Source organism: Amblyomma americanum, chromosome 8, assembly GCF_052857255.1.
Source record: "Amblyomma americanum isolate KBUSLIRL-KWMA chromosome 8, ASM5285725v1, whole genome shotgun sequence".
Taxonomy (NCBI): domain Eukaryota; kingdom Metazoa; phylum Arthropoda; class Arachnida; order Ixodida; family Ixodidae; genus Amblyomma; species Amblyomma americanum.
In genome coordinates, this window is record NC_135504.1 from 51102716 (window position 1) to 51115345 (window position 12630).

At 46.1% G+C, this 12630-nt stretch overlaps 1 protein-coding gene across 1 annotated transcript in view; it reads right to left on the reverse strand.

Annotated features, from left to right (window-relative positions):
* Positions 1-12630, reverse strand: part of LOC144102372 (sodium-coupled monocarboxylate transporter 1-like) — a 69214-nt gene that overhangs the window by 14962 nt on the left and 41622 nt on the right. Inside the window, exons 5-8 of the mRNA XM_077635662.1 lie at positions 11722-11789; positions 9360-9517; positions 2791-2931; positions 2566-2695 (exon numbers count right to left, since the gene is read on the reverse strand). Coding sequence (XP_077491788.1) covers positions 2566-2695; positions 2791-2931; positions 9360-9517; positions 11722-11789 — 497 coding nt within the window. The remainder of the gene's footprint in view (positions 1-2565; positions 2696-2790; positions 2932-9359; positions 9518-11721; positions 11790-12630) is intronic.

The window sequence follows — 12630 nt, forward strand, 5'->3', positions numbered from 1 at the left end:
ACGTAGCTTAGCGTTCATAGCTCCTAAAGCCGGAACCAACTCGAGAACAATGTGGCGAATGTCCATAAAAAGAGGCTTTCCAGCCAATCCCGTCGACCGACTGTCATGACGTCGGACTTGTTCTTGCATCTTCTAGAGTGACAATGTGGGGACTTGCAAGTACTATGGTATTAATCACGAATGGAGTGGATAAAAAAAGACGTTTGGACAACTGGCCGACGTCACTGGCTGAAGGACTTCCTTTCAGGGGCATTCGCCGCTTCTTTCTTGCGTTGCAAATGGCCATTGCCTACTGGAAGACGTGAGACCACAAGTAATATGCACTTGCCCTCCCCTTTCTGTCTCCCTTTTCCCTTTAACCAGTCCCGTCAAATCTTCCCTCAAGGCGCGGTTCAGGTGTCCACCGAGAGTGAGACATAATAGCGAGCTGGTAGAAAGGCAAAAAGCAGCAGAAGGCGACAGCGGAAGAGTTGACTGACGTATGCACTATTTAATGTGTGTGCACAATAATAATAGTACGGAATACACTGAATAGAGCCTTGTTAAAGCTACTTAAAGCACAAATCTGCAGTGGACTTGGGAAGGAACAGTTGCTTCAAGGATACGAATTGGTGATTTTCACAAAATCGACGCCACGCTGCGGCGGCGTCATGAACTAGTTTAATAAGAATCGGCAGCGCACGGAAACATTTGTTTGCTCCTTTACTAGTGCTTCAAGCGTTCAGATGTTATTACCATAGCTCTCCGGTTAAATATTGGGGGTTTTTACGGCATTGACGCCACACACTGCGGCTCGATCACTACTATGAGAAACACGTCCGGCAGATTCGCGCTGCGTGCTACCGGGGCCACGTAGCAAGCACGTCCTCGGAGCAACGTGACAAAAACAAAGCTCGGCAGCACTGCTGAGTGCCATTTTGTACGTCAACGAAATAGAAAAGCCGGGAGGTACCGTATGACACTGGCCTATAGACAGTTCGTAGATTTCTTATAGACTATATTGCCTTCCTATAGATATTTCCTTTTCTCAATTCATAGTCTATAGACTGTCTCTCTCTAATATACTGAAGGGCTTCGGAAATTTTGACCACCTGGGGTTCTTTAACGTGCACTGACATCGCATAGTACACGGGCATCTAAGAATTTCGCCTCCATCGAAATGCGACCGCCGCGGCCGGAATCGAGCCCGTGTCTTTATGGTCAGCAGCCGAGTGCCATAACCACTGGGCCACCGCGGCTGCTTATATACATGGTGCCCCGGCTAAATTAAGCTAAGGTTTAAATATATGCCATGACATTCTAAGACAACGGGACCAAATGCATGCTGCTGGCTATTGTACGTAGTAAGTCACAGTGTTTTTGTACTGTGCTTAATTGCATAATTAACGGGATTAATTAACGAAGTTCGCAAGCAACGAAGATAGGCGAAAAAGTCCAATGAAAAAGTTGTAGAACGGTACGCAAAACGTCCAACTCAGCAGTTTCTAACTTTCAATCTATTACGTATTGGCTTTCTTTCGCTCACTTCTGATGCCTGCGAAATAAAATAAAAATACCACGTGACATGTCCGCTTCCGCTCCGCGATTGCAGTGCTCTCAAACGCTCCGCGTAGGAACAAACATCATTTAGCTCGGCGTGCTGCTGCTTATAAAGGTGATAGGGCGGCGACGCAGGCTGTGCGATTTACGCAAGCGCAAGCGATAAGGACTGTGTCTGCTTGTCGCTATCAAGGGCCACAAGAGAAGCATACCGCTGGCGTAAATCGCACAGCCAGCTGCGGCGTCGCTGCCCTGTCAGCCTGAAGTACTTGATAGCGGCGACGCCGTTTTCACCGTTTTAACGTGCGTATCCTATTCAAGCGCTGCCGAACAACGCTTATTGTTTCCGTCGATCGAGACTGGGATTCTGCGCATGCGCAGATACGTCGCACGTAAGGCGATTTGGGTGCGGTGTACATTCATGAAATGGGCGATCTGCGCACTGCAGAGGCGATTCCAATAAGGAAAACATGAGCCAAAATAAGACGCGCTCAGGAAATTGGGAAGATGACAGGATAGAGGGAAGGGAGAGGAAAGGTCATCTTTTATGTCATCTTCCCAGTTTTCTGTGCGCGCCTTCTTTTGGCTGATGTTACTTTCCGTATTCCAAAGTACCAACTAGCCTAACAACGTGTTTTACTGAAATGCGATTCCCTCTGTCGCGCACATTCACTATTGGCTTGGTTTTATGAAGTTTAACGTTCCTCAGCGACTCGGGCAATGAGGGACGCCGTAGTGGAGGGCTACGGATAATTTCGATCACCTGGGGTTCTTTAACGTGCGCTGACCTCGCACAGCACACGGGCCTCTATTGCTTCACTTCCATCGAAATTCGACCGCCGTGGCCGGGATCGAATCCGCGTCTTTCGCGTCAGCAGCCGAGCGCCATAACCAGTCAGCCACCGCGGTGGCTGCGGATTCACTATTGGTGGCACGCCCGCCTTTTCAGTACACCCGGTATCTTACCACTATGCAAAGTACCTGTCATGTATAGACGAATGCATGAGACTCATAAGGGGCCGTTACCCGGTCGTAAGTGGTAATGGCACCGGCAAGGAGTGGATCGCAGTCTCTGTACCAATACAACATGGCTACGGCTCCAAGTATTACCAGGGCAAAGAAGGAGAGGACGCAAGCTGCACCTGCGACGGCAACCCTGTTGTAGCAAAACACGGTAAGCGTGAACAAAGCTCGCTGAAAATTTTCATATGTCGAAAAAAAGCGTGAAAAAGAAAGAAGTGTCATACGTGCCATCGTGCCTGTCGTAGCGTCTTCGCTGCCATGAACCTCTGCACCGGCATCTGGTCGAATCCTACGCGCACGAGACAGAAAGGCAGCGTCCCAGCCAGGCCGCTCCAAACGTTCTCGTCGCTGGTCAGGTCAAACTCGGTGCTGCTTGAAGGCAAAGGTAAATAGGGGGAAGGAGGGGCAATTGATGTGAGATTAGGCATACCCGACAATTCTCGATAAAAGCGTCTTTGAACGGGAAAAACTTTATGAGCGCAATTTTTTTCATATATTGTAAGATTTGACTATAGCAGTCAATATAACCACAGATCTCCCTTCAGCAGACTTGCATTTTTTTTTGTTGCTATTAACGAGTTTTCTATCGTCAAAAGCGTCCCCCATTGACTTTTTATGCAAGCCTTGAGTGCTCGATGCGAGCGATAGAAACATAATAAAAGAAAGATTTTGATACATATCGGAAAAGGTTCATTACCTTCGGTATTTCTATGCCAGTACCTTACAGTTTCACAATATTCAAAATATTTGTCCCAGAATGTTGGACATGTTCATGGATACTCTGCACCCGATACGCCGAATACTGACACCTTCGCGGAATAATAATAATAATAATAATAATAATAATAATAATAATAATAATAATAATAATAATAATAATAATAATAATAATAATAATAATAATAATAATAATAATAATAACAATAATAATAATAATAATAATAATAATAATAATAATAATAATAATCAATCAATCAATCAATCAATCTTTATTTTTCGGTGCCCAGGAACAACCCAAAGGTCTTGGTGCTGGTACACCATTCACACGCACAAAATGTAAATTTATTTCACTACAAAGGAAGACACTCAGGGGAGGTAATGCAGCAGTCAAGGCGATAGAAAAAAAAAGACATATAAACTAGGCGTGACAGCAAGCATGAAGCAAAAAAGCGAAAACAAGAAAACAGCGAGAACAGCGGTAAATGAAAACAGCTAGAACAGGCAACAGACATATAAATAACTAATGAAACAATAAACAAAGAGAATGAACGACCGATAACAGCCAAGTACAGCATATAGCAAAATACAAACAAGAATAAAGCCAATACTAATATGAACGAATATGAAACCTCTGAAATACAAGCTAGAAATACAATCATACACAATAAGAAACGTAATTAGTGAACGCGTTACAGACAATCAGGCGTGAGTATACAGTATTAAAGAAATAATATTAATGAAAACAAGTACACGTGATGAACAATTAAGGAGAGAAAAAACAATATAATACCGGTGCAAACGCACAAGTGTAGTCAAGACAAAATGCATGAAAGGGGAAGTTATGTATGAGAAAAAGAGTGCTCAAAGTGGAACGTCACGGACATCCAATATAAAGGAAGGGAGAGAATTTTCGAATATATCAAGGTGAGGACAAAGAGAATTAAACAACTTTTGCATTCTGTCCAGAGGGGAGAGGGAGTGCAGGAGCGCAGAAACTTGGAATGGTCTGAATTCCCTTATGCGCTTTCGCGGTACACGCAAAAGGATACGCGCTAGGAGCTGAGGGCATAGAATGTGACCATGAAGAAGTTTATACAAGAAAATTATATCTGCCCTCACGCGACGGCAGCTAAGAGAAGGAAGCTGCAGTGAGTTACTCCGTCTGGGACGAGAGCTGGAAGTTTTGCAAGAAAACCGATGTTGAAATATGCGTAAAAACTTTAGCTGAACTCTGTCGATTTTTTCACAGTTCGACTGGCAAGTGCCGTTCCAAACAACAGACGCATATTCCAAAAGCGGCAAGCATATGGAGAGGTAGAGCTTTAAGAAAGGAAGTGGGGATTGAAACTCTCTCGAAAGCCTGCAGATGAAGCCGAGTGTACGCATAGCCCGTAGAGCAATGCGTTTTGTATGAGAGGAGAAGCTGAGGCTACGGTCGAAAAGTACGCCGAGGTCATTAATTTCATCAACCCTGGGCAGCGGCCTACCATTCACAGAATAAGAGTAGAGAAGACTGTGCGTTTTACGCGTAAATGAGACAACCTTGGTTTTAGATGAATTGAGAGTGAGCCCATTCTTCAAGCACCAATCAGAGAAGGCGGATATGTCAGATTGCAATGACAAGCAATCGTGAAGAGTATGTATTGCCTTGAACATTTTTATATCGTCCGCATAAAGGAGAAATGAGGAGTTTTTGACCACGGAGGAAACGTCATCGATAAAAACAGAGAACAGAAGCGGGCCTAATACCGAGCCCTGAGGAACTCCGCCGGTTGGAGTGTAAACAAATGAGGTCTGTCCATTTACACTGACAAAGCAGGACCGATAAAGAAGATAATAATAATAATAATAATAATAATAATAATAATAATAATTGGTTTTGGGGGAAAGGAAATGGCGCAGTACCTGTCTCATATATCGTTGGACACCTGAACCGCACCGCAAAGGAAGGCGTAAAGGAGGGAGTGAAAGAAGAAAGGAAGAAAGAGGTGCCGTAGTGGAGGGCTCCGGAATAATTTCGACCACCTGGGGATCTTTAGCGTGCACTGACATCGCACAGCACACGGACTCCTTAGCGTTTTGCCTCCATAAAAACGCAGCCGCCGCGGTCGGGTTCGAGCCCGGGAACTCCGGATCAGTAGTCGAGCGCCCTAACCACTGAGCCACCGCGGCGGGTCCCTTCGCGGCAGCGTGGAATCGTGGAATCAAAAATTCGGTCGTCTGAATGGAGGGTTTTCATTACAAATACAGCCTCTCCTGCTTAAGTGTTTGTGCAGCACAATGACACAAGTTTAGATTTCGAAGCAAGGGCCACACTCCAGGCTAGACGAGGGCGGAGCAGGGCCTTAACGATTGGTGTAGGCGTTAGTGATACGCGTGTTCTGCTGCTGCGTATGTTTTAAAAATGGGTTCACTCTCTGCAGGCGCGTTCACCCTAGCTCTCTACGAATCACGCGAATTTTATCGCGATTGCGTTAGGGAGCTCGCGTCGCAGAAAATTCAGCGTCGTCATCGTCGGCGTCGTTGACCGTGAGTGAAAAATACCGAGAGAAACAGGTAGGCGGGCCAGCTAGGTCACGTGTCATTTTGGCGTCATCACAACCGGCGCAACGGATTGTGAAACAAGCTGTCAATTAATGGTTGGTCTCGAGAGGTCGCTGGGAAGAAAAACCTGGAGTACACAAGTCCCACCTGTGGCAGCACCTTCCATCGCAGGGCAGTGGCGCATCGCCTAACCGCTGCACCACTGCGCCAGGAGGAGTATGAAGACACCCAGTGATCTATGAATGTTAAGTAGAGTGCGACCAATGCCGCATATATATGGACACTAACTTAATATCTATTTGCCTCATACCCTTATGGCGTAGCTTGAGTGTCCCCTCCAATATTTATCTGCAAGATCTGAGTTTTGTGGGCTCAAGGAAGTTCGTAATACGCGTGAATGCCAGAGAATCCCCTGCACCTAAAGGTGCAGTAAACAAAGGTCAGTAAATACCCGATAAACTTTCCAGGACAAAGTAGGGCAAAGCGTCCTGGGTTGAACTTTTTGCTCCCACAACGACAAAATGAGACTGCATCTCTGAATTTATTTCTAGCATGCGCAGCAGTGACAGACACCGTGGTGAAGGTACCCCTTAGGGGCCCTGTACTCCAACCTACAATTGCACTCCTACCAACTTTCGCACTAAAGCGGCGCCGGGTTTCAGATGCGTATTTCAGCTCAAGAATTTGTTCCAGAAGCACTTACTGACTGTTCTCTACTGACTAAGAACGCAAACAGAAAGGATTGAGAAGACAGCAAACTTTCCTCTAGCGAACACCCTTCTATAAAAAGGTGTGCCTAATGTCACGAAGGCAGTAGGAACTTAAGCCCACAACCGCCTGAGGCTTAGGACTGTCAAATGGGCTTCAGTGCGCCGCTACACGGCTTGCAAGCAAGTCCCGTGGGCTGCATATTTTTGCTAAATACTGTACATGTAGTCCATGTGGATACATGCAGTCGTCTACTGACAACATGTATCTTCTGTTTTTCTGGAGCAGTAAATAATGGTGATATCGCAAGTTTGAGGTTCGTTTCGCGCGGCTACATTTTCGCATACCCTTAATAACTTTGTACCTGCACAAATCGGGCCTGGACGATTCTCTTTTGTGCCCGCTCTGTGCTGAACCCGAAGCTATTGATGAGTTTTTAATGTACTGTACCGCTTATTTTCTATAAGGACGCGCCTGCTGGAAATATCCTTTCAAATCTCTCCGCGTTTGTCTACTTAGGTTGTTTTCTCTCGCTGAGCTTTTTTGCTCCGACACGGCTGCAGGAATGCGTATTCCGCCACACAAAACATTTTTTAGAATCAAGAAGTTGGTCTTCTTCACGGTTTTCTTTATTCATAGTTTATATCCTACTGATGCGCATGATTCGTTGTTATTCAAATCCTAATATTTCATGCACGTAATGTTCTCTTCCAACATTGAGTCCTTAGCCTTCCAACTTTGAGCTGTCCATACAATTCGTATTTAAGATTAATCTAGCAGTCGTCTGCTCCAAAATATTTTATTGTAAAATTCTTGTGGGCATCTGGAAACCAGGGCCTGTGTCTTCTCCAATACTGTGTATGCGCCATTTTTACTTGAGGGCTACAATAACAGCAGATGAAAAATACGAAAACTGGGGTTCCTCGCACTGACCGTGATTAAAGTGACTGCTTCAGCAATGAGTGGCAGTATCTGCCTATATAGAAAGGTCAAAGGGACGTCTTCCCTATTGTACCCAAGGAAAAGATAATGCTTATCTAAGCAGTGACCGAACAAGGATGCTTATTACCGCAAAAATTGGCCGCTAGCCATTGGCGGCCAAGAGCAGACAACGGCTTAAGCTTGAAGGCCAAACCGCGAAACCCGAAATCAATAGGAGTAAAAAAAGAGATACAGATCCCAGCTTATGGAAGAAAAAAATGCTGTTTCAAGGCTTTCCACGCGCTATAAAAGCCGCTTTCAGCTTCGCTTGAGCTCAGACAATTTTCTAGCTCAATATTAATTGTGCACCGAGGGAGATTTATAACAACTTCTAGATTGGCCCGGAAGTCCTGAGTGTTGAATCCCTGTCGTCCTTATTTGAGGACACGCTGGCATTTTTGTTCATTTCTGCGCATCGTCCGAAGTCATTATATATTTTAGCTCCCCGACTCGTAAAGAAGCATAATCGTGAGAAAAAAAAGAGAGGTCATGCTAGAGCAAGGTTTGAATGCGCTAATAGGCAGTTGACCACTGCTACCATCATCTTAATCATACCGCATCATTACTCTTCGTCTTTTGTTGCTTTTATTTCTTAAAACATTTGTTTATCGTTTGTTTTTCACTGCTGCTGATTGCCGCACAGACTATGTTCCCCTCTATCCATCGAGTAACACGGCACTCGTTGTGGCTATGGGGTTCCATGCTCCCTTCGCACGCGAAATCGCTGTGTTTGAATTTGACCTGTGGAACTTTTGTCCTGGAAATTTTTTTTCTGTTTGTGTCACGCAGGAAAACTGCACACGCATCACTGGAATCTCTCACAGCGGCCGGTAATACTAGCGCATTAAAAATATGCATGTGCAGTATGAAACACTAAGGGCTGTGGAAGAGTTAACGGCATTTCCACACACGCACGCACATGTACACGCACACATACACACACTCACGAAGACAGTAAAAACATTCGAACATTTAACATAATAGCGTAGAGGCTTCCCTTCTGCAGAAAATTCGTCGCAGGCGTTGTGAGCGACAAATTGGTCGGTGTAGGGTAGCCCAGGTGGTCACCCTATGGCCAACATGGGACACAAGATTCTGCTCGGCGTCGGGTAACCCACCATGGTCGAAAAATGAGCCTTTCATGTGACCTTGTGGCGTCGTCACATCCTGCCCATTGGATTTTGATCAAACTTATCCAAACGCAAATTTTCTAAAAAAAATTCACAGGACGGTTACGATTATGCAACGCGAGATTCAGCGTAGATGTGTTGGCATTTAGTTTTGGCGGGTGGCTGTTCCAAACAGAGCCATCTGTAGGCACGTGCGACCCAGGTTGACCGTGACGTAAGGTGACGTAAGGTGACATCAGACGACGAGACTCAAGCAGACGCACAGCATTAATAAAGGCCTTAACACATCCTACGTGGTGTCATGCGGGAAGATAGCCATATCCGGGTTGCGATGGTAACCGGTGTGTGCTTTAGCATTGGTAGCATGGTAACACACCCACAGGTTACGCCGACGGCGACGCGCAAATCAAGGACGGGCGCCTAACAGCTATCGCTGTAAAACATTGATCGATGCCTATCGATACCTTTCGTGTTTTACCGGTAGGTGTCGAAACGCATTACTAGGATGGGGCCTTGATCGCACTCTTCTGCGCTGCAAGCATCGAGAGGTGGCGTGATGTTTCATGTCATACAGGATGGCGCGATAACTACAGCTAGGGCAGCCCTGTACCACGACGGAGCTCGTGGCCAGTTCGCTCCGCGTAATAAATGCAATATAAATCTCTAGAAGGTAACAAAAGGTCGGCAACGGCTCGAACGGTAACAAACTCTCACCGCAACATGGAATGTGTGACGTCGAAATCGCTGAGGGGCCTCAGCGGCGGGTCGACGCTTCCCGAGTCGTAGATTATTTTCCCGATGATGATTAAGGGTGACGCAAGCATCACCAAAGCCTGGATGCAGTCCGCCCACACGACACTGCGCAGGCCTCCCTGCGGTGTTCAGAAAAAAATTTACAGGCGATTATGATAGTTAGTAATGTCCATGAGGCGGAAAACCCAGGCTTGGTGGGCAGGGAACTCTCAGTGTTTGTTCGGGCTCAATCCTGCAACATTTCTTTATTTGCAAAACTAGCTTATGTCCTGCAGGTTCTTCATTGTGCGAGGAAAATAGTGAGGGGGATGCACAGAATATTCGCTACATTCATATGGCGCTCCCAATGAGAACCCATGCGTCTTGACAGCCTCTTTCTCTAGGGTCTGGTGGAATAGGCCTTGCTCACTTATTCGTGCATCAGCTTGTCTCGCCTTTCTTCTTTCTCAAATCGCCAAACCACGCCTTTTTAGTAGCCGTGCTTATTAGGAGTCTCAGTGCTCATTTGACTTTCCTGTTGGCACCGACTGGACACACTCGTGAGGGGCCTTTATGGGGATTCCTTAAGGAGGTTGCTGACACCTTCAGTTTCCTCACTGTGCGCTTTTCTTTAGACTACCTGTACAGCCTCTCCAGAAGGCAGATGACTCAAACACTCACAGAGTATTTGTTTTCTGCACCGTTGCATCGCCAACTTTTTCTGTAGTTCCTTGACACCAGTGTTTTAAAACGTGTTGAGCAAATGTGCACTTATTCTGCTGCAAAAGCGTTCTTCGTTAAACTGCAGGCATCGACGCTGGCTGTGAAGGCATGGCTTCATGCTAAGGAGATGTTTGTGCCATACACCATTGTTTTCTTCTGTACAATTCTATTTTATTGTGGGACATATTACAACGAACAATTAAGAAGGGCATTGACATCACACCCTACAGTATGTTTTTTTTGCCTGTGTATAAAAACTGTGTTGTGCCATGTGATCTATTTATGTTGCTGGGACTATTTAGTCTCTGGAGAAGCCGCATGATGGACCGCCACGCCGAATCACCACGGTCGTCGAAATATTTGTTCCATGAGCAGTCCGCTTTGATGTGTGGAGTATATGCTGCCCTGCAAGAGACGCCTAGCTGGCTCCCCTATCTGGATGCATGTGTGTGCCTCACAGACATTTATGTTTGGGAAGGAGGGCTCATGCAGCGGTATGGTGGCCTGGTGTTTTGTGGCGTAAGCGTGCTTAGACTTTTCTTTTCGCAGCTGTTTTCAAGCAAAAAGAAAAAAGAAACTGTGGCGCTAGCCTAGTGGTCTCGTGCAGGGAGTTTTGAAGCTGATCTGTTAGCGCCTCCGCGGGTTCGACTCCCAGTCGTGGATGTAGATCTGATTTCCTTTTCTCTTTTTTCTATGCTCCATAGATGCGCTAACATACGCTGGATGATTTTGCTGGGCTCTGAACCTCCGGATTAGTGCTTTCGCTCTGATGGCCTGCAGGGACGGGCGTGGTGTGAGGAAGGTCTTCGCAGTCAGTGATCCTTCCTGAGGAACTGAATATGTATTGTGTAACTGTTAATCTAGGGCGGAAACAAAGAGCCTAGTGTTAAAAAATACAATGTGCAGCGTTGTTTGGAGCTAGCGCCGACGCTCACAGGCTCGAGCTAGTTGTCTTCCAGGAGAGGTAAAGGCCAGACAGCTGTTTCCGTTTATTTCCGTGTTCTTGGAGACCTCGCATGCCTAACAATGAAGAAGAAGAGCATTCCTGACCGAGAAAGAGTTTATGAGCGCAGTTTTTTTCATATATTCGAAGATTTCACTATGTAATTCAGCACATCGGCGGATATCTCGTCGGCCGGCTGGCATGTTTTTGCTATTAACGTTTTTGCGATCGACAAAAACGTTCCCCACTGTTTTTCAATGGCAGTATGAGCTGCTCGATGCGGGCAATGGAAACACTATAAGAGAAAAATTTTGCTACATATCGAAAGAATGGACCATTACCTTCGATATTTTCGTCTGAGGATTTTACAATTTTCCAATTTTAGAAATTTTTGTCCAAGAATGTTGGACATGTGCTATCTGAAGATGAAAACTTCTCGCCCGCTTTGTAGATGCCAAGCATAATGTTTCTACCTGTACATCAATCCGGTATTGCGGCATTAGTGACAGGAACACCAGATATGAAAAAAAAGGCTCTGTGTCTAAAATTGAAACGTTACGGCTTTGGTTTTACGTCCAATACTTGAGTCGGAAACTTTGCAGTTTCTGAGCAGCATCGTCAATATTTAGATTCGGTTTTCATAACCTCTGGGATCAAAATGCTTGAAAGCGTCGTTACCAGAGCTGTGTAAATAGTTCCGGCGAGACCAATGGCCATGTTTGAGTACAGGAGTGGTACTGGAAACACTGAAAAAGAGAAACGGTAAAAAGGTAATAAGAAATCACTTGGAAACACTGAGGAACAGGGATGGTGTGTCAGGTGTGCTAGAAATTATAAAAAGAAAAGAAAAACAACTGCAACAGTGGACAGGGCTGCTGATTCTCTGTCCGAGCAGCAACGTCACGCATTGCGAGCGACAGGTGATTCCAATAGAGCATAACCTGCGCAGCCGGGAAGCCCCAGCTTTCCTGACATACGCCAGAAGGCTTACAGCGACAGATATCGAATCAAACATAACCTATAGATCAAATACCACAACATTCCAGTAATCGTTTTTCCTAAAGACTACCCGCGACTGGAATGATCTCCCCAGTTCCAGAGACTACAGCAGACTCCGTCTGGCAGGGAGCTTCTGCAGAAGTTGGGATGCAACGAACAAATACAAGAAATCCAGCGAACCGCGACTATCCCGGACGGCATACGGGGCACAATTAGAGTGACCCCCATCCCCAAGAACACGGACCCCAACCTACACATGAACGCAGAAAGGCGAGAGCCGAGTACATCCAAAACTCACTAGCCCGCCAGACAACAACGGTGTATGTGGACACAGCCACATACCCCAGAAAGACGGGACGAAACAACCCCAACGCGGTAGCGGCTGTGATAAACTCGGGAATGCGGAAAATCATCAGCGCGTCGCTACGGGACTGCACGGCAGTCGAGGCTGAAGAAGTGGCCGTCGCTCTAGCGGCAGCGGAGGGCTACCGGACTAAGCGATCCTTAACAATACTAGCCGACTCTCAAACGGCATGCCAAAACTTCATGTTAGGCAGAATAGGTCACAGAGTACACCGCTCTGGGGAC